Genomic DNA, 22,845 nt, shown 5'->3' with positions numbered 1-22,845 from the left:
CTCTGATGTGTATAGTGAAGCCTGTCTCTGTGTCTGTATACAGTTGAAGTTGGAAGTTTACATACACCTTAGCCAAATATATTTAAACTAAGATTTTCACAATTTCTGACATTTAATCCTAGTAAAAATTCCCTGTTTTAGGTCAGTTAGGATCACCACTTTATTTTAAGAATGTGAAATGTCAGAACAATAGCAGAGAGTGATTTATTTCAGCTTTCATTTCTTTCATCACATTCCCAGTGGGTCAGAAGTTTACATACACTCAATTAGTATTTGGTAGCATTGCCTTCAAATTGGTTAACTTGGGTCAAACTTTTTGGGTAGCCTTCCACAAGCTTCCCACAATAAGTTGGGTGAATTTTGGCCCATTCCTCCTGACAGAGCTGGTGTAACTGAGTCAGGTTTGTAGGCCTCCTTGCTCGCATACACTTTTCAGTTCTGCCCACAAATGTTATATAGGATTGAGGTCAGGGCTTTGTGATGGCCACTCCAATACAATGACTTTGTTGTCCTTAAGCCATTTTGCCACAACTTTGGAAGTATGCTTGGGGTCATTGTCCATTTGGAAGACCCATTTGCAACCAAGCTTTAACTTCCTGACTGATGCTTCAATATATCCACATAATTTTCCTTCCTCATGATGCCATCTAGTTTGTGAAGTGCACCAGTCCCTCCTGCAGCAAAGCACCCCAACAGCATGATGCTGCCACCCCATGCTTCACGGTTGGGATGGTGTTCTTCGGCTTGCAATCCACCCCCTTTTTCCTCCAAACATAACGATGGTCATTATGGCCAAACAGTTCTATTTTTGTTTCATCAGACCAGAGGACATTTCTCCAAAAAGTACGATCTTTGTCCCCATGTGCAGTTGCAAAAAGTAGTCTGGCTTTTTTATGGCGGTTTTGGAGCAGTGGCTTCTTCCTTGCTGAGCGGCCTTTCAGGTTATGTCGATATAGGACTCGTTTTACTGTGGATATAGATACTTTTGTACCTGTTTCCTCCAGCATCTTCACAAGGTCCTTTGCTGTTGTTCTGGGATTAATTTGCACTTTTCGCAACAAAGTACGTTCATCTCTAGGAGACAGAACGCGTCTCCTTCCTGAGCGGTATGACGGCTGCGTGGTCCCATGGTGTTTATACGTGCGTACTATTGTTTGTACGTGGTACCTTCAGACATTTGGAAATTGCTCCCAAGAATGAACCACACTTGTGGAGGTCTACAATTTTATTTCTAAGGTCTTGGCTGATTTCTTTGGATTTTCCCATGATGTCAAGCAAAGAGGCACTGAGTTTGAAGGTAGGCCTTGAAATACATCCACAGGTACACCTCCAATTGACTCAATTGTTGTCAATTACCCTATCAGAAGCTTCTAAAGCCATTACATCATTTTCTGGACTTTTCCATGCTATTTAAAGGCACAGTCAACTTAGTGTATGTAAACTTCTGACCCACTGGAATTGTGATACAGTGAATTATAGGTGAAATAATCTGTCCGTAAACAATTTTTGGAAAAATTACTTGTGTCATGCACAAAGTAGATGTCCTAACCTACTTGCCAAAACTATAGTTTATAAACAAGACATTTGTGTATGCAAACTTCCGACTTCAACTGTATCTGATGTGTATAGTGAAGCCTGACTCTGTATCTGTATCTCTGATGTGTATAGTGAAGCCTGACTCTGTCTCTGTGTCTGTATCTCTGATCTGTATAGTGAAGCCTGTCTCTGTCTGTATCTCTGATCTGTATAGTGAAGCCTGACTCTGTGTCTGTATCTCTGATGTGTATAGTGAAGCCTGACTCTGTGTCTGCAGCTCTGATGTGTATAGTTAAGCCTGAAGGGCCTCCTCAGCTGTGTAAGACAGATGAGATAGGGGAGATCGTGGTGAACTCTCGTGCCGGAGGCAACATGTACTATGGCCTCCCAGGAGTCACCAAGAACACCTTTGAGGTACGGACCCACAACCATTAAATTCCCCCTTATGTGTTACAGCACATCTTACACCTGGTCAGACACCTGGTCAGACACACCAATATGCTGTTCAACCCTTCTTCTATTAGACATTTTAATGAAACATCTGTTTCTGTCTGTCTATAGGTGATTCCTGTCAATACTCTTGGTGCTCCTATTGGAGACATCCCCTTTGTGAGATCTGGTCTCCTAGGCTTCGTAGGACCCGTAAGTAGGACTGTCGTGTGTGTGCGCGTGCGTACATTTGTGTGTCAGTGTATATTGACGGCTGTGTTTAACCCTTCTACAGGGCAGTCTGATATTTGTGGTGGGTAAGAACGAAGGCCTGCTGATGGTGAGTGGGAGGAGACACAACGCTGATGATTTGGTGGCCACAGCACTGGCCGTGGAGCCTGTCAAGACTGTGTATCGCGGAAGGTGAGGACTCTGTGTGTGTGCATGTACAGTTGAAGTCGGAAGTTTACATACACTTAGGTTGGAGACATTAAAACTTGTTTTTCAACCACTGCACAAATGTCTTGTTAACAAACTATAGTTTTGGCAAGTCGGTTAGGACATCTACTTTGTGCATGACACAAGTAATTTTTCCAACAATTGTTTACAGACAGATTATTTCACTTAGAATTCACTGTATCACAATTCCAGTGGGTCAGAAGTTTACATACACTAAGTTGACTGTGCCTTTAAACAGCTTGGAAAATTCCAGAAAATGATGTCATGGCTTTAGAAGCTTCTGATCATTTGAGTCAATTGGAGGTGTACCCGTGGATGTATTTCAAGGCCTACCTTCAAACTCAGTGCCTCTTTGCTTGACATCATGGGAAAATCCAAAGAAATCAGGCAAGACCTCAGAAAACAAATTGTAGACCTCCACAAGTCTGGTTCATTCTTGGGAGCAATTTCCAAACGCCTGAAGGTACTACCTTCATCTGTACCAACAATAGTATGCAAGTATAAACACCGTGGGACCACGCAGCCATCATACCGCTCAGGAAGGAGACGCGTTCTGTCTCCTAGAAATGAACATACTTTGGTGCGAAAAGTGCAAATCAATCCCAGAACAACAGCATAGGACCTGCTGGAGGAAACAGGTACAAAAGTATCTATATCCACAGTAAAATGAGTCCTATATCGACATAACCTGAAAGGCTGCTCAGCAAGGAAGAAGCCACTGCTCCAAAACTGCCATAAAAAAGCCAGACTACGGTTTGCAACTGCACATGGGGACAAAGATCGTACTTTTTGGAGAAATGTCCTCTGGTCTGATGAAACAAAAATAGAACTGTTTGGCCATAATGACCATCATTATGTTTGTAGGAACAAGGGGGTGGCTTGCAAGCCGAAGAACACCATCCCAACCATGAACCATGCTGTTGGGATGCTTTGCTGCAGGAGGGACTGGTGCACTTCACAAACTAGATGGCATCATGAGGAAGGAAAATTATGTGGATATATTGAAGCATCAGTCAGGAAGTTAAAGCTTGTTCGCAAATGGGTCTTCCAAATGGACAATGACCCCAAGCATACTTCCAAAGTTATGGCAAAATGGCTTAAGGACAACAAAGTCAAGGTATTGGAGTGGCCATCACAAAGCCCTGACCCCATCCTATAGGAATGGTGTGGGCAGAACTGAAAAAGCGTGTGCGAGCAAGGAGGCCTACAAACCTGACTCAGTTACACCAGCTCTGTCAGGAGGAATGGGCCAAAATTCACCCAACTTATTGTGGGAAGCTTGTGGGAGGCTACCTGGAACGTTTGACCCAATTTAAACAATTTAAAGGCAATGCTACCAAATACTAATTGAGTGTATGTAAACTTCTGACCCACTTGGAATGTGATGAAAGAAATAAAAGCTGAAATAAATCATTCTCTCTACAATTATTCGGACATTTCACATTCTTAAAATAAAGTGGTGATCCTAACTGACCTAAGACAGGGAATATTTACGAGGATTAAATGTCAGGAATTGTGAAAAACTGAGTTTAAATGGATTTGGCTAAGGTGTATGTAAACTTCTGATTTCAACTGTATTTGAATCAACAGTGGATGAGATCTGTGCAGTGTGGGCTCGATGGGAGAGAATTGTAGTGGGGTTTGAGAATAGAGATGTATAGAGATATAGAGATCATTACTTGGAAATAACATGTTTTTGCATGGACATTCTCATTGAGGGCTTCCACCATTTTAAAGTAGTCAACTGGGTGGGGATTCCTATGGGTTGGGAACGATCAGCCAATGATCAGAGCATTGTCTTCTTCTTCAAATTGGTTTGCCTATTTTATAAATGGCTTTAAGCTATATCACCGCCATTTAGTGGCCACAATAAATGAATGATACACAAGATTTTGTTCAAGACTCCAGCAATGCAGGTGGCAGTAAGTCACCAATATTAGCTTGACACTGTTTTCCAACATCAAAAGAAGAAGAAAATTGACTACTTTAAAATGTCACAGACGCCATAATGGCACAGATACAACGTTGCGATCTCTATACATCTCTGGCATTGAGTGTTTGTTGTGTATCACCACTGTCATCTGGTGGTTGTTAGTGAGCACTGAAGGCCCATAGTGACAATACTGTTGTGATAATATGAGTGTATACAGCGTATTTCTGTGTGGGGTGTAGGATGTGGTGTGTATTGGCTCCTTGCAGAGAAGAGAATCTCAAGCTGTGAAAATGCTTGTTATCAGAGTGGTTTTGTGTGTGTAGGAATTGTGGTGTTCTCTGCTTTATGTGTGGATGTGTATTTATGTGTAATGAATATATATGTGTGTGACTATGGATCCTTGCAGAATATACATTCTAATTGTATGTGTGCGTGTGTGCTTGCATCCGTGCGTGTGTGTCAGGATTGCGGTGTTCTCTGTGACGGTCTTCTATGATGAGAGGATAGTTATTGTGGCAGAGCAGAGGCCAGATGCCAGTGAGGAGGACAGCTTCCAGTGGATGAGCAGAGTACTGCAGGTAGCTAACCCCTCTACAAACCCCTCTTTCTTGGTACATTCCAAATTTACTCTAAACACTTGATTAGGGAAGTTGTCTAACTGAGGGGTGTTGTGTGTGTGTGTGTGTGTGTGTGTGTGTCAATTGTCCAGGCCATTGACAGTATTCACCAGGTGGGTCTGTACTGCCTAGCTCTGGTGCCTGCCAACACGTTACCTAAGACCCACCTGGGAGGGATCCACATCTTCGAGACCAAGCAGCACTTCCTGGACGGCAACCTGCACCCCTGTAACATCCTCATGTGCCCCCATACCTGTGTCACCAACCTCCCCAAACCACGGCAGAAACAGCCAGGTACAGTTGGCTCAGTTCAGAGGATCATACAGCACACTTGGCAACTGATTGGCTTACAGTGGCCAGGACTTTTGAGCTAGGGACTGTTTATCTGATTGTAAATATTCATGTCTCTCTCTCTCTCTCTCTCTCACATTCTCTCTCCCTCTCTTTAGTGGGTGTGGGTCCAGCCTCCATCATGGTGGGGAACCTGGTAGCAGGGAAGAGGATAGCCCAGGCAGCAGGCAGGGATCTGGGAATGATCGAGGACCAGGACCTGGTCAGGAAGGTAGGACCACCTCAGGACCTCTCTCATCATCACACCAGTTAGAAAGGACCCAGCTAGCACATGCACAGTGACCCATAGCAGGGTAGGGACGATAGCGGTATCTGGCACTAATAACCTGGTGGTAGCCAAAACTACTAGCAATGGCATGCCGACTGCCGGATAGTCACGGTCAGTATGCTGTTGGGGTGCCAGTGGCATAATACCACCATATTGGTTGCAAACAGCGGTCCGATATGGGCTTGCCTGCAGTGGTGTGCTGCCTCTTTGCCACCAGTGGTCCAGTAAGTGTTTGCTAGCTGGGTAGTTAGACAGGACAAGATAGCTGGTAAACCATGTGGGCAACATGATGCATTCTCTTCTCTGTCCTAATGCACCCGTCTCTCTGGATGTATATAGCTCCGTATGTGGCCTACTATCATGGTAAGAGCTACTGCCCCCTCTTAACTCTGTAACCCCTACACCCCAAACCCTGATCCTACCTTTGCTTCTGCCTGCAATGGGCTGTACAGTGAAGCTCCCAATGTGAATGGAGCCATTTTTCAGTTGCACACGCAGATCTTTATATGGATGCATCGTTAAGTTCTGGCAAGATGTGAGATCTTGCATGGTGTCAGAAGTGATGCGCGGAATCTGCATGTGCCAATGTATTACGCAGTTTTTTGTTATTTTTCTGCATCACAGCACAGTTATGGTGACAGTCTGTCGTGGTACCTCTTAATGCCACCTGATGCCCCATGCCTTCCATTGTCCCCCATCACCTCTGAATGTTCAAAATACTACACACACACACACATACACTAGCAATGCGCATGCCCGCCTACCTGAGGAGCTGTCTTTTTCAGCCATCTGTTTCCTGTGTTTAAGGGGTGCAAAATCTACTTGTCACTTAAATCTCGTTGGATTGATTGCTTTCATTTTACTCCTGCGACTCTTTGATACTCTTGCTTGTGCCTGACTTTTTTCCCTTTAACATTACGACCGCGGAAATGCTTGTAATGACCTATCAACCCCCCCTCCCCGGTAATGGCTGAAATGGGCTCAATGGAATACATTGTCTTTCCGTTGCATCTATAAGAACGCTAAAGCTTTGTATGGGATTTAACGCATCGTCTCGACACTTACATCACAAGAAAGAGAAGAAAGATAACTTTTTATTTGATGGGTGTTCATTTTTTTGGAATTGAAAAAAGTAGTCATTTAATACAGTTGAAATGTTTACAAATTAGATGTGCTGAAATGAAAGCAACTTCTGAAAATGAACACTCAGATTATAGTGATATTATGTCTGATCTTGCAAACAATGTAAAGTATAGCTGGGTATCATCTAGAGCCAAGCATGTTGATTTTTAATCCGAGGGTATCCTGCTATTGACACACTTGTTGAATTATGCAACAGAACGTGACAACAACAGTAATTCATGAGGCAGTCGAGACAGGGCAGGTGAGTGTAGTGTAGGTAGGCCTAAATAGAGCATGTTTGTGGGGGTTACAGCCCTATTCCACCCCTTTATGTTAATGTTTTCATATATGCAAATACACCCAGTGTAATTTTCTTTATTTTAACACAAAATATATATTTAAAAAAGACCATTAGAAAATGTGTATATATGAGTGGATTCTAGAAAATGTATATATGAGTGCATTCTCACCAAAATCCCTGACATTTGGATTATCTTTATCCATTGTCCAACTGTTGCATTTATTAGAATAGTTTTTAAAATGTTGATGACCGTTGCTACACACACACAGACACACACACACACACACACACACAGGCCTTGCTGATACACACACACACACACACACACACACACGCCTTGCTGATCTGCAGAGTTGTGTGGACTCAGAGGAAGTCCCTGGCAAGCCATCTTCCCGAGATCCAGACATCCATATCTCCTCTTTATGTGCTTTGCTTTCTTTCCCCAATCGATCTCTCCCCATCATTGCTGTTAGCTACAACTTCAGTTTTTCATTATTTTAAGAAGTAGGTTGGCTAATGCTTTGCCAATGGGAGTGACAGTTGCCTTCCTCCTGGGAGAAAAGCTGCCTACGGAGGACATTTTGGCTCCAGGTTTATTTACTGCAGTGACTGTATTGACCATCTTCATGTCCTTAGACTTAAGTTAAGAGAATGAACTTGAGGAAATTAAAGTTCTATCGAGTTCCTCCCATCAGCAAAATAAAACTCCTATTATATTTATTTGTGGTTATTTTGTCTTAACTTTATATCAATGTATTATACAAATCTTGTTTCATATAAAATTGATATCCATATTGACATGATTGCTATGGAATGACCTTTGACCCTCTCTTTTCTCTCTTCAGCACCAGTTCCTGTCCGAGGCTCTACAGTGGAGGGCACAGACTGACCCAGACCACTGTCTCTATGTGCTGCTCAATGCAAAGGTAGCACTCTCACTCTTATAGACTGACAATAAACAGAACCCCCCATATACAGTTGGGCCCAGTTTTAAATAAACCCCATTGCCCCTACCCTCGCTGTCTTCAGGGAGTAGCGGTATGCACAGCAACATGTGTGCAGCTGCACAAGCGGGCAGAGAAGATTGCAGCGGCGCTCACAGAGAAAGGCACCATCAACACCAGGAACAACGTGGTACTGCTCTACCCTCCTGGTGGGTCCTTCCGTCCACCTGTCTGTCTTTCTGTCCGTCTGTCCATCTGTCACACTCACACTGAGAAGTGGCATAGTCATACACATTCAGGATGACTTACTGTTAAAGTCCCTCTCTCTCATTCTGTCTCTCACTCTAGGTATTGATCTGATAGCCTCCTTCTATGGCTGCCTGTATGCTGGCTGTGTTCCTGTCACTGTCAGACCTCCTCATCCACAGAACCTGGCAGCCACACTGCCAACTGTCCGCATGATCATCGACGTAAGTGTGTGTGTTTGTGTGCATGTGTGCTATCTTTTGATCACGTGAGTGTATGAGGTTGGGTGCTATTTTAGGAGCATGATGTTTGGGTGTCATTATTCTGGTCTTCCAAAGGTAGGAAGTTGGAACCATACTTTTCTACTAACTAACATGTTGTTTGTGGTGCCACTGTCTGTCCCCAGGTCAGTAAAGCTGCCTGTATCCTCACCACTCAGAACCTCATGAGGATCCTGCGCTCCAAAGAGGCTGCTGCCACTGTGAACATTAAAACATGGCCGACAATCATAGACACAGGTACCATAGAACAGGGGTTCTAAAAGAGTGTGGTGCAGGGGACCCCTTTTGTGATAGTGAATTCATCAGGGACCCCACATAATCAGAACACAACTCGATTAAGATAAAAATAGCATAGAAGGAGTTTTACTATGACTTCAGCAGTGCATGGCCAGACAAACCAAGTCTCATGCCCTGGGAAGGTACATTTTAAAGGGCCGCCTATTGGCATCTGAGAGATTTTTGTTAATTTTCAAGCTAATTTCCTGAAATTCTACACATTTTGTCATGGGGCAGAGATATTTTTTGTTGTTGCAGCTTTAAAGAGTAACTTTCATGAAAACGTTTTTTTCATCGAAAACCAGATGTTTTAGGCTTAGTTATAGTGAAACACATCAATTCTGGTCTTCATTTTGACAGTTCGTAGCAACTCAAAAGTGATATATTTTGGTATTTTAGTAGTAAATCTAGCTCTTTTTGCCCCTAGCGGTTCAACTCTGCCATTGAAATCGTGATGTAAACTGTGTCATCACAAGGGAGGGGTTCAGTATGAAATTACCTCCCTTCTAGATGAGCTGGGTGGTACCACCTCAAGGCTTACTATAAAAGCAGGTGACAGCGCACCTTATTTGGCAATGGTCTTGGTAAATGGATTGTGCCAATATCTTTTGCATGATGCTTCCTTGACTCGACTGACATTACACAACATTCTAAAGGCAGTAAGGCACATTTCAGCATATGACCAAATTCAACGTTTTTGCTTACCATTTCATACATCTGTATGTGCTTTGACAAAGAAAAAAAACATGTAGGCTATGAGGATCATGCGTTTATTCGTAGCTACATCCATTGTAACAAGAAATAGATGACAATGGTGGTCATGTCAGTTGGTTGTAGTGACTGGTGGCGCAGTCTGCTAAAACAGTTGCCTGGCTCATAGTTCAATGGTTGTGAGTTCTAATCCCACACGGGGCAGATGTCTTTTTAAACATTTTAATCCTTAATTTACAATATTCATCCTGTGCCCACACACGTCTCATTCTGAAAAGTGAAAGCATACCTGTGAGAGGGGTTGCCCTGGTAGTAGTTGTAGGTTTTTATACAGTACCCAAGACCAATCTGTGAGTTAATTTGCAATAGATGTCAGGAAATCCGCACCTTACCACTGTGAGCTAACTGTCCAGAGCTGTATTTGTTCGCAATCCATATAGGTTTATTATCAGAGTGTGCCAGTGGACTTCTGGTGAGTATACTTAAGTGAGAAAGTGTTGGGATCAGGTACAACTACATTTACCCACCCCCAAAATGAATATTTATGAGCAAATCCCCAACCCACAACTTCTCACCTCAATGCAATTATAAATATTTTCAAGTCTGCCCAAATGTGCCGAATTGGTCAATTGATACATTTTCAAGTACATAACTATAGAGAACATACAAAAATGATATGGTAATACCAAATGTAAGTTTACACTCTCCCATTTTTTTGAAGAGGTTGGGCAAAGGCTGAATTTGGGGTTGAGCGTTACCTTTCAAGCTAATATCCTACAATTCCACACATTTTGCTATGAGGCTGAGAGAACTTTGCTTAGATAACAGTGCATTTGTAAAAAAATAAAATAAAAAAAACATTCTAAATCATTCTGGGTATTACAATAAGTATTGAGTTGAAAAATGTGGAGGACTGTGGATATCCCTGTGAGCCACCTAGGCCCATGTTGCCCAGGGTTAAAAACAGAAATTGTAGATGAATAATATCACATCGTATTGTATTACACTCTCTAAACTTATTCCACAGATCCCTTGTCCATAATTTGTTTAACCTCTTAAGGATCGGACCCTTTTTTCAACCTGTTTTAGCTTTGTCATTATGGGGTATTGTGTGTAGATTGATGAGGAAAAACATAAATTTCATCAATTTTAGAATAAGGCTGTAACGTAACAAAATGTGGAAAAAGGGAAGGGGTCTGAATACTTTTCGAATGCACTGTGTGTGTGTGTATGTATGTAAGTATGTACAGTGGGGAAAAAAAGTATTTAGTCAGCCACCAATTGTGCAAGTTCTCCCACTTAAAAAGATGAGAGAGGCCTGTAATTTTCATCATACTCATATACTCCCGAGTGGCGCAGTGGTCTAAGGCACTGCATCGCAGTGCTAGCTGTGCCACTAGAGATCCTGGTTCGAATCCAGGCTCTGTCGTAGCCGGCCGTGACCGGGAGACCCATGGGGCGGCGCACAATTGGCCTAGCGTCGTCTAGGGTAGGGGAGGGAATGGCCGGCAGGGGATGTAGCTCAGTTCGTAGAGCATGGCGTTTGCAACACCAGGGTTGTGGGTTCGATTCCCACGGGGGGTATGAAAAAATAAATAATAATAATAATAATTTTAAAAAAGTAAAAAAAAAATATATATATATATAATGTATGTACTAACTGTAAGTCGCTCTGGATAAGAGCGTCTGCTAAATGACTAAAATGTAAAAAAATGTAATCATAGGTACACGTCAACTATGACAGACAAAATGAGAGAAAAAAAATCTAGAAAATCACATTGTAGGATTTTTAATGAATCTATTTGCAAATTATGGTGGAAAATAAGTATTTGGTCAATAACAAAAGTTTCTCAATACTTTGTTATATACCCTTTGTTGGCAATGACACAGGTCAAACGTTTTCTGTAAGTCTTCACAAGGTTTTCACACACTGTTGCTGGTATTTTGGCCCATTCCTCCATGCAGATCTCCTCTAGAGCAGTGATGTTTTGGGGCTGTCGCTGGGCAACACGGACTTTCAACTCCCTCCAAAGATTTTCTATTGGGTTGAGATCTGGAGACTGGCTAGGCCACTCCAGGAAATGCCTTGAAACCTTGAAATGCTTCTTACGAAGCCACTCCTTCGTTGCCCGGGCAGTGTGTTTGGGATCATTGTCATGCTGAAAGACCCAGCCACGTTTCATCTTCAATGCCCTTGCTGATGGAAGGAGGTTTTCACTCAAAATTTCACGATACATGGCCCCATTCATTCTTTCCTTTACACGGATCAGTCGTCCTGGTCCCTTTGCAGAAAAACAGCCCCAAAGCATGATGTTTCCACCCCCATGCTTCACAGTAGGTATGGTGTTCTTTGGATGCAACTCAGCATTCTTTGTCCTCCAAACACGACGAGTTGAGTTTTTACCAAAAAGTTATATTTTGGTTTCATCTGACCATATGACATTCTCCCAATCCTCTTCTGGATCATCCAAATGCACTCTAGCAAACTTCAGACGGGCCTGGACATGTACTGGCTTAAGCAGGGGGACACGTCTGGCACTGCAGGATTTGAGTCCCTGGCGGCGTAGTGTGTTACTGATGGTAGGCTTTGTTACTTTGGTCCCAGCTCTCTGCAGGTCATTCACTAGGTCCCCCCGTGTGGTTCTGGGATTTTTGCTCACCGTTCTTGTGATCATTTTGACCCCACGGGGTGAGATCTTGCGTGGAGCCCCAGATCGAGGGAGATTATCAGTGGTCTTGTATGTCTTCCATTTCCTAATAATTGCTCCCACAGTTGATTTCTTCAAACCAAGCTGCTTACCTATTGCAGATTCAGTCTTCCCAGCCTGGTGCAGGTCTACAATTTTGTTTCTGGTGTCCTTTGACAGCTCTTTGGTCTTGGCCATAGTGGAGTTTGGAGTGTGACTGTTTGAGGTTGTGGACAGGTGTCTTTTATACTGATAACAAGTTCAAACAGGTGCCATTAATACAGGTAACGAGTGGAGGACAGAGGAGCCTCTTAAAGAAGAAGTTACAGGTCTGTGAGAGCCAGAAATCTTGCTTGTTTGTAGGTGACCCAAATACTTATTTTCCACCATAATTTGAAAATAAATTCATTAAAAATCCTACAATGTGATTTTCTGGAAAGAAAATTCTCAATTTGTCTGTCATAGTTGACGTGTACCTATGATGAAAATTACAGGCCTCTCTCATCTTTTTAAGTGGGAGAACTTGCACAATTGGTGGCTGACTAAATACTTTTTTCCCCCACTGTATGTATGTATGTATGTATGTATGTATGTATGTATGTATGTGTGTATGTGTGTGTGTGTGTATATATGTATGTATGTGTGTGTGTGTGTGTATATATATTTTTTTAAATTATTTATTTAGCGATTTGGCTGCGAACCCCCTGCAGTACCTCCGCACCCCACTTTGAGAACCCCTGCCATAGAAGGTCTTACATACAGTACATATCTGACCATAGAATCTGAGCCAGAGAAACTCAATCTTGTTGTATATGTTCCCTTCTTCCAGATGACCTCCCTCGCCGTAGACCCCCAACGATATATAAGCCCCCCACGGCAGAGATGATCGCCTATCTGGACTTCAGTGTGTCCACCACGGGCATGCTCACTGGGGTCAAGGTAAGGTCACCCACAGGAGGCTATGCCTTGGTCTCAATACTCTAAAACAGCCCCAGATAGTTTGCAAACTTATGGTGGCCCATGAGCGGCCTGCCATCGGCAAAGTCAGTAGCCAACAGCCCATTTTGCAAATCTGATTTACAGTGGGCCAATGTCGGTGGCCAATGGCGGTAGCCATAACCATGACTTTACCAGTTGATTCTGCATCTTTTATTGGTTGTTTCTTTGGGAGGTGTGTGTGACTGGCTGTGTGCCTCTGTCCATCAGATCTCCCATGCGGCAGTCAGTGCTCTGTGTCGCTCCATCAAGCTGCAGTGTGAGCTCTACTCCTCACGTCAAATAGCCATCTGCCTGGACCCTTACTGTGGCCTGGGCTTCGTACTGTGGTGCCTCGCAAGGTAACACAACACACACACACACACACAGGGTATCTTTATCTCTCTCTCATACAAACATTTTGAACTCCTACCTTCTCTTGTTTCCTGTGTGTAGTGTGTACTCGGGCCACCAGTCCATCCTAATTCCTCCTCTGGAGTTGGAGAGCTGTCTGCCCCTGTGGCTGAGCACCCTGAGCCAGTACCGCATCAGAGACACCTTTGCTCCTACTCTGTCATGGAGCTCTGCACCAAGGGGATAGGCACGCAGACAGAGATACTCAAAGTGAGTACAACACACACATGGTCATGGTCATGCTCACACACACACGCTAACTCCCCATCTCCTTCTCTCTTTCCCTCCAGGCACGGGGTCTGAACCTGTCATGTGTTAGGAGCTGTGTGGTGATAGCCGAGGAGCGTCCTCGTCTGGCCCTCACCATGTCCTTCTCCAAGCTATTTAAGGACCTGGGCCTCTCACCCCGCGCTGTCAGCACAGCCTTCGGATCCAGGGTCAACCTGGCCATTTGCATGCAGGTACTCAACCAGTTAGAACTGGTTCTGTGAGGAGGTACTAGGCAACAGGGAATTTCATAAGATGCAAGCATAACTAATTTGTTTGGAAAAATACTTTTATTAATGGCTAAAGGAAAACATAAATGTTTTGACGGCCATGGCCAATGTTCCTATGATTTGTGGTTGAACCTTGACTCATGTTGGTTAATGCACTGACCAGTGTCTCCCTGAACTGGAGGCTAGAGCCTTCTGTTTACTGTACATAACATACATGTAAATAAAGGCCTCTGAGGGTTGTCTGCCTTAGTTCAGGTGAGTTAGTACAGCAGGACCTCCCTGTGTGTCTCATTAAGGACTGATCCAAGTACAGTGGATGTGTATCCAAGTTTTCTGTGTGTTTCTCAGGGCACCACTGGACCGGACCCCTCCACTGTGTATGTGGACATGAAGTCCCTCCGCCATGACAGGTGAGAACATATACACTACCGGTCAAAAGTTTTAGAACACCTACTCATTCAAGGGTTTTCTTTATTTTGTACATTGTAGAATAGTAGTGAAGACATCAAAACTATGAAATAACATATATGGAATCATGTAGTAACCAAAAAAGTGTTAACCAAATCAAAGTATATGTTATATTTGAGATTCTTCAAATAGCCACCCTTTGCCTTGATGACAGCTTTGCACACTCTTGGCATTCTCTCAACCAGCTTCATGAGGTAGTCACCTGTGCCTTCTTAAAAGTTAATTTGTGGAATTTCTTTCCTTCTTAATGCATTTGAGCCAATCAGTTGTGTTGTGACAAGGTAGGGGGGGTGTACAGAAGATAGCCCTATTTGGTAAAAGACCATATAGTGGCAAGAACAGCTCAAATAAGCAAAGACAAATGACAGTCCATCATTACTTTAAGACATGAAGGTCAGTCAATACGGAACATTTCAAGAACTTTGAAAGTTTCTTCAAGTGCAGTCGCAAAAACCATCAAGCGCTATGATGAAACTGGCTCTCATGAGGACCGTCACAGGAATGGAAGACCCAGAGTTACCTCTGCTGCAGAGGATAAGTTCATTAGAGTTACCAGCCTCAGAAATTGCATCCAAAAGAAATACTTCACAGAGTTCAGGTAACAGACACGTCTCAACATCAACTGTTCAGAGGAGACTGTGTGAATCAGGCCTTCATGGTTGAATTGCTGCAAAGAAACCACTACTAAAGGACACCAATAAGAAGAAGAGACTTGCTTGGACCAAGAAACATGCGCAATGGACATTAGACCGGTGGAAATGTGTCCTTTGGTCTGGAGTCCAAATTAGAGAGTTTTGGTTCCAACCGCCGTGTCTTTGTGAGACGCAGAGTAGGGGAACGAATGATCTCTGCATGTGTAGTTCCCACCGTAAAGCATGGAGGAGGAGGTGTTATGGTGTGGGGGTGCTTTGCTGGTGACACTGTCAGTGATTTATTTAGAAGTCAAGGCACACTTAACCAGCATGGCTACCACAGCATTCTGCAGCGATACGCCATCCCATCTGGTTTGGGCTTAGTGGGACTATCGTTTGTTTTCCAAAAGGACAATGACACAACAAACCTCCAGGCTGTGTAAGGGCTATTTGACCAAGAAGGAGAGTGATGGAGTGCTGCATCAGATGACCTGGCCTCCACAATTCCCCGACCTCAACCCAATTGAGATGGTTTGGGATGAGTCGGACGGCAGAGTTAAGGAAAAGCAGCCAACAAGTGCTCAGCATATGTGGGAAATCCTTCAAGACTGTTGGAAAAGCATTCCAGGTGAAGCTGGTTGAGAGAATGCCAATAGTGTGCAAAGCTGTCATCAAGGCAAAGGGTGGCTATTTGAAGAATCTCAAATATAAAATATATTTTGATTTGTTAAACAATTTTTGGGTTACTACATGATTACATATGTGTTGTTTCATAGTTTTGATGTCTTCACTATTATTCTACAATGTAGAAAATAGTAAAAATAAAGAAAAACCCTTGAATGAGTAGGTGTTCTAAAACTTTTGACCGGTAGTGTAGACTCCTAGTGGTATGTTTTAATATGTGTGAGCAGCTTTGATGCTGAGGAAGACATTTTTTACAGTATTGTGTTCACCATCACAATGTGCTTTCATTTTCTGTCTCAGAGTGAGGCTGGTGGAGAGAGGAGCCCCTCAGAGTCTCCCTCTGATGGAGTCTGGCAAAGTTAGTCTCCCCTGATGAATCCACACACATTAAATGCCCTTTGTGCTCAGATACAAGTTGTGTTGTTATGGGAGTTTGTTGTTCACCATCTGTCTGTCTACTCTATCACTCTCTCTAGATCTTACCAGGAGTCAGGGTGATCATCGTGAACCCAGAGACCAGAGGACCTCTAGGAGATTCCCATCTAGGAGAGGTGAGAGGAGATCAGAACACTAATATTAGAGTGAAAATGTCAACATATGGCATAGAGAAAAGGATGGGCATTATGAAGGGTACAATTAGGAAAAACTCCTAGCCCTATCAATAACCAACAGTTCTCCTCATACATAACTCTCCTATTCCATCCTTAACTGTACCTTGTCCCCTTCTCTACTGTCTGTCAGATCTGGATCAACAGCCCTCACAGTGCCAGTGGCTACTATGCCATCTATGGAGAGGAGAGCCTGCAGGCCGACCACTTCAACACCAAGCTGAGCTTTGGAGACCCCACGACCCTGTGGGCCAGGACTGGCTACTTGGGCTTCGTCAAGAGGACTGAGCTACTGGACGCCGCTGGGGGTGAGTGGCTGGGCCTGGTCAGGGCTATGGAGGCTAACGCTAATGGCTAACATGAAAAGGGATGGCTATGGATGCTAATGTTATTTTTTCCCGTTTTTTTTTAACAATACTAAACACACACATACAAATGGCAGCATACAAACACACACAAACATCAACGACATCACCCTGCCCAGACCCACCTGCTCACACCCCCATCCATCTCCAGCGCCCGTATCACTCTCTGCCACATGGTCTCAAGCGGCACCATTTTGTTTCTCTCCATCGCCCACACACTTTCAACATTTAGATAGTAAAGCATTTGACCTATCCATTGTATTAACGATGGAGGATTGGTTGATTTTCCCGTTTTTTAGTATATGTTTTTCAAGATGATTGACAAGAAAAGTATTGTCCAACCCATCAGGTATCTCACTGCACCCTCATATAACATGTCTTGAAATATACAGACAGACTGATTAAAAGTACATTTACATTGTAATACTTCTGACAGCCAACTTTCTAACTCCGCCCATAACTTCTGGACTTTATAGCATTCCCAGAAGGCATGGATTGAGTCAGTGTTAGTTTTACACTTAAGACATGACTGCCGTTGTGCTGTAGAATTTGTGAATTTTGTCTCTTGAATAATACATTCTATACATTAGTTTATACTGGATTAAGCATACATTTTAGTTAACTGTAATTTTGTTAGTTATGTTCCAACATTCCCTCAATCTTGTGCCAACATCAGTTATTTTTAAGTCTTGGTTCCAATAGTTTATATTTTTTTCTAAGAGATTGTCAGTTGGATATGCTCTCTAAGGTTTTGTATATCTTACCTATCATATGAATATCATTTTCTGACTCAAATAGGATTCCCTCAAGATTGCTCTGATTTTCAAAAGATTTCAAATAGACATTTCGTGATACGAAACTTTGAAGTTGTATGTATTTGAAAATATCTACATTGGTCAGTCCAAAATTGCTTTTTAATTCTGTCATGGAAATAAATGTATTTCCTGTTACCAAGTCATTTATGGTTTCTATGCCTTTAGTTTTCCATGGCGACCAAGTTATCGGTGAATTCTGAAACACTATCCAAGGATTGTTCCATAGGGTTGTGTTTTTACGGAATGATATATTGGTTGTTGTAGAATCAGTTTCATTTTCTTCCATATTGTTATTGTTATGAAGTTGTTAATGTTCTTAGCTTTATCCTTTGAAAATAGACACGTGAAAAGATTCTGGGGATGAGCATGCGGATCTTCAATATGCACCCATTATTCCTCCTTAGTGTATTTAACTATATGTCACAAGTAAAAGCCTTGGGTAGCGAGTTGATACAATTCCAAGTCTGGAAGGTTAAAACTACTGTCAGACTTAGTGTGGTGAGTGATTTTTGAAGGAGTCAGGCGCAGGAGGGTAAATCACAGAATAAAAGGGTTTATTCTGAAAACACAGCGGTACGCAGCAATGCGTCAAACACTCCAGTGCGTAAATCAGGCACACTGGAAAACAAGGCACACGGGTGAAATAGGTGTGTGTAATAAACAAGACAAAACAAATGGAATGATGAGATGAGGAGCGTCAGTGGCTAGAAAGCCAGTGACGATGAACGCCGAAGCCTGCCCGAACAAGGAGAGGAGGCAGCTTCGGAGGAAGTCGTGACACTTAGGAAGATGTAAAACTTTCCTTTTTATTCTATGAGTTTTATTTGCCAATATAAAGTCTGTTATGACCGAGTATACTTTTTAAAAAGAATGTCTTCGGTGGGGTAATTGGTATTACTAAGAATAAATATATAAACTTTAGGAGTCATGCCAATCTGAAGAGGTTAATTCTACCTGTAAGATTTATGGGAAGATTGTTCAATTGAATTAGATCTGCTTTCATATTGTTAAGTAATGGGATGAAGTTATCTTGATATATTTGTTGTTTGCCGTCACTTATTAAGCATCCTAAGTATTTAATATTTTTTGTGGTCCACTTAAAGGATTGCTGTAGATCATGAGTTATTATTTTTATTTTTCCTATTGCCATTATTTAGTTTTTTTTGGTCAGGATTATCAGGAGATCATCTGCAAATAAGTTTAGTTTATATTCATGTTTACCGGTACTAATACCTTTTACGTTTGGGTCCTTTCTTTCTGCAAGCGGTTCAATTGCCAGTGCAAGCAGGAGGGGGGAGAGAGGACATTCCTGTCTTGTGCCCCTTTCTAAAGCAATTTCATCAGATAATGTATTACTTGTGTATATTTTGGTTTTAGGACATTTATATAATATGTTTATTACATTTTATTATTTCAGCTGGAAAGTTGAAATCTTCTAAAGTTTTTAATAGAAAAGGCCTTTCAAGATGGTAGAAAGCCTTTTCGGCATCAACAGCCATTTTTGATAAATCTATATCTTGTTTTTTTGCCATTCTATTGCTTATGAGCTTGGTTATTCTTTTATTGTCACAATTTATTAAACTTATGGGTCTGTACTCAGCAGGGGACTCTCCAGATTTTACTGGTTTTAATATAACTGAAATAACTGTTTGATACATGGAACTAGGAAGCACTGAATTGAGTAACGTGTGTTACTATGGATGCTAAAGCTAATAGATAACATGAAAAGGGAGATATACTAGGGATCCAATGAGGTCTAAATGAGCTATCCCACCATTCCCAGTATTCAGTATTGTTTGCACCTCTGTCTGTCTCCCGATCTGCGGTCAGATCGTCATGACGCCCTGTTTGTGGTGGGTTCCCTGGATGAGACTCTGGAGCTGAGGGGACTGCGCTACCACCCTATCGACATCGAGACATCTGTGTCCCGGGCTCACCGCAGCATTGCAGAGAGGTCAGAACACTGGGGGTCCCAGGAAACCTTACTATTATCCATTGGTTTGTCTGTGTTTTCATAATTTGAGTGAGGTGTGTGTGTGTGTGCGTGCATGTGTGTAGATGCGCATGTACGCATGTATCTTAGTCTGACATTTGATTATAACCCCTTTCTCTCCTCTCTCTCTGTGTGTCCCATGCAGTGCGGTGTTCACATGGACCAACCTACTGGTGGTGGTGGCTGAGCTGTGTGGCTCAGAGCAGGATGCCCTGGACCTGGTGCCCCTGGTCACCAATGTGGTGCTGGAGGAGCACCACCTCATCGTGGGCGTGGTGGTCATCGTGGACCCGGGGGTCATACCCATCAACTCCAGGGGGGAGAAACAGCGCATGCACCTCCGGGACTCCTTCCTGGCTGACCAACTGGACCCCATCTATGTGGCCTATAATATGTGATGGGCCAGGGGGATGGGCTGGTTATTGTATGATGGAAGAGATTCCGGCTGGTGGAGAGGGGGTTAGGAAGAAAGTGGTTTGGACCAACCTACTCCACAGACAATGCATATTGTACCACAAGGGGCAGTAGGAGGTGAGTGAGTGTGTCTACACCAAACACAGCTGTTCAACTGGAACTGGACGGGAAGAGAACTCTCTAATCTCGCCACACCCCCTACAACCCTCCTGCCAAATCAAACAACACCTCAACAGCCTGACTGGCCCTCTATTTGCACAGAGTGTCAGGGAGTATTAAGGTGCTGAAGTCAATCTTAACTCTCTCCCCACTCCTCCATGATCCAATCATCTGTGGGGTATTGTGAGGGGCCAAGGGATGAGGACTTCCTGTCTCTGATGACATCTTTTCCTGGAGTTGAGTGATATGTACAAAATACATCAATTTTACTCCATTCTAACTGTTTTTCCTCCCAAAGCTTTCCAGGTCTTTCCCAGTCCTTATTTGCTTTTTCTTATCTTGTACTTATTCTAAATTGCCACATTTGTACTGTACACACACACACACACACACACACACACACACACACACACACATTCACAAACTCACACTGGTGCTTGCTTCACCCTGTAGTGACCTCCTATCCGTGCACTTTGAGGCAGGGGGTTATGAAGGATGTGTGAAGGCATGTTAGAACACTAAATAACACATATTAGCAAGACCAACCAGCAGCCGTAGAATAAATTAAATCAGTCAGTCATCATGTACTGTACTTACATCACAGGTTTATTGCTTGAAGTTGTACAAAGGCAAAATATGTAATGGAACACATTCTCATCTTCTTGAATTAGATTTACTTCTTGCCTTATAAAACTTTGCCCATTCACGTTTTGTTTTTCTCCATTGCTGTTCTTCCATTTCATAACCTTTTGTGTTATTGGGGTGAGAATCCTGATTGATATCCAAAGGGATGTTTTGAGTAGAAGTTAGAGGCCATTTACTGTACTGTACCCGTCAAGGCCTCTGTATTTTCGATATACTGTATTTCACTGTATAGATATTATTTTTAAAATATGTGTATAAATGTGAAAAAACCCTCAACTCATCCTTCTCACCTGATTGTTGTCTGGATAACTAACATAGTTGTGAGCAGATGGAAGCAAAAAATATATTGTACATAAGATTTTAAACATTTTAAAGGTAGACTGAATTGTAAAGATCTTAACACTGATCTTGCACTTTCTCCAAAAATGTTATATTTTTTAATGATCCAATTATGCACATTCCTCATGTTCAAGGAGCATATTAATTGTGAGGAATACTTTTTGAGGAATCAGAGTTCACTAAGGATTAGCAGAAAGGAACTAGCTAATAGGGCCAGGAGTTTCCCCAGGTCAGGTCCCATCCGACTCGAAGGACCATGAAAACAACCCCACCATGAATAAGGTTGTCAGGGATTTGTACAGTCAGGGATAACTCCTGGCCCCAACCAGAGATTGCTTTGATGTTATGAGCTTGGGGAGAATGATTAAACCAATATAAATGACTGTTGTTTTGTGGCAAATTAAAGCAAGCTCTTATTTTTTCTGTGAACCACTGATAAATGAGATTAGATGCAGGGCACTTTTCACTGACTGTCCTAGGCTGAGGGATTGAAGAATGTGAGTGAGAGAATATGGCAATGCAACATTTTGCATTCGAAAAGGTAGCCAATTAGCAAAATAGGACTGTAATATTTAATGTAATCAAACATTGGACACTGTCATAGTGGTCAGGTTTGAAAATGGAATCATATTCTACTTTAAATCACTGGAACCAGTTTTTTCCCCCTGTAAACGTCAATGGCTTTTGTAAACTTCAATATTTTATTAACAAGTACAGTTAGGCACAGTCCTGTGGATGAAACAGGTAGAGCATGGCGCTTGTAACACCAGGGTAGTGGGTTCGATCCCCGGGACCACCCATACGTAAAAATGTATGCGCACATGACTGTAAGTCGCTTTGGATAAAAGCGTCTGCTAAATGGCATATTATTATATTATTATTATTATTATTATTATCCACAAATTTAGCTTTTGATATGTTCCTCTCCTCCCCACACACAATTTGTAGCACTCTGGGAAAAGGTTTCTCATTTACTGTAAACTTTAGAAGTTTTCACATAATTATAATTATATTGTATGCTCTTTCCGTTCTGTGCTCCTCAAAAAAAAGTAATGTCTCCTTGCAGTGGTATAGGAGTCCATGATGAACTATTAATTATCATTGTCTAACATGTAAATAGTTTTTTTTAAATGTTTTTTTTCATCTTAAATATGTGAGAAGTGTGAATGGGTTTGTCTTTATTTAACATTCAGTCATGTTCAACAATACCAATTTGTAAGTCGCTCTGGATAAGAGCGTCTGCTAAATGACGTAGACGTAAATGTAAATGTAAATACAGTTTAAAAGCTTGAAAAGAAGATGCATTTCATTTTGTCATAATGTATGAATAAGAACAATGTGTGAAGATTGAACTAACTGCAGCACTGCGCTGTACTAGAGATGTGTATGAGTTAAACAATTGTCCCCCTTGTGCTGTGCAATTACGATGTTTAGAGAGATGAGATGGTTGCCATATGATTTGAACCTATCCATGCAGAAAAACAAAAGCAGTGACAAGTTATAGCGCCATATCCTGCCTTTGAATTTACATTCAAAGTTCACCGTGGAATGTCTATCTGCATGACTCAGAGACCAAGCAAAGTTAGACATCAGATTCAAGGAAAGTTAGGCATCAGATTCAAGGAAAGTTAGGCATCAGATTTTTGGGAGACATTTCAAAGAACAATAGTTGGCTA

General features: G+C 42.3%; 1 protein-coding gene across 1 annotated transcript in view; it reads left to right on the top strand.

Annotated features, from left to right (window-relative positions):
- Nucleotides 1-21,986, top strand: part of LOC121577570 (disco-interacting protein 2 homolog B-A) — a 92,794-nt gene extending 70,808 nt beyond the window's left edge. The window contains 21 exon segments of the mRNA XM_041891284.2: nucleotides 1,814-1,950; nucleotides 2,098-2,178; nucleotides 2,261-2,388; nucleotides 4,821-4,935; nucleotides 5,067-5,268; nucleotides 5,424-5,536; nucleotides 7,862-7,942; nucleotides 8,046-8,169; nucleotides 8,309-8,430; nucleotides 8,613-8,724; nucleotides 12,991-13,100; nucleotides 13,368-13,498; nucleotides 13,593-13,693; nucleotides 13,696-13,760; nucleotides 13,841-14,011; nucleotides 14,396-14,457; nucleotides 16,132-16,189; nucleotides 16,308-16,382; nucleotides 16,573-16,747; nucleotides 19,450-19,573; nucleotides 19,758-21,986. Of these exon segments, the coding sequence (XP_041747218.2) occupies nucleotides 1,814-1,950; nucleotides 2,098-2,178; nucleotides 2,261-2,388; nucleotides 4,821-4,935; nucleotides 5,067-5,268; nucleotides 5,424-5,536; nucleotides 7,862-7,942; nucleotides 8,046-8,169; nucleotides 8,309-8,430; nucleotides 8,613-8,724; nucleotides 12,991-13,100; nucleotides 13,368-13,498; nucleotides 13,593-13,693; nucleotides 13,696-13,760; nucleotides 13,841-14,011; nucleotides 14,396-14,457; nucleotides 16,132-16,189; nucleotides 16,308-16,382; nucleotides 16,573-16,747; nucleotides 19,450-19,573; nucleotides 19,758-20,010 (2,540 nt within the window). The 3' untranslated portion in view covers nucleotides 20,011-21,986.
- Nucleotides 21,987-22,845: the final 859 nt, after the last annotated feature.

The sequence above is a fragment of the Coregonus clupeaformis genome, chromosome 12 (assembly GCF_020615455.1).
Source record: "Coregonus clupeaformis isolate EN_2021a chromosome 12, ASM2061545v1, whole genome shotgun sequence".
In the NCBI taxonomy this organism is placed as follows: domain Eukaryota; kingdom Metazoa; phylum Chordata; class Actinopteri; order Salmoniformes; family Salmonidae; genus Coregonus; species Coregonus clupeaformis.
The sequence above is the reverse complement of the archived record's forward strand: the minus strand, read 5'-3'. Positions and strand labels throughout refer to the sequence as shown.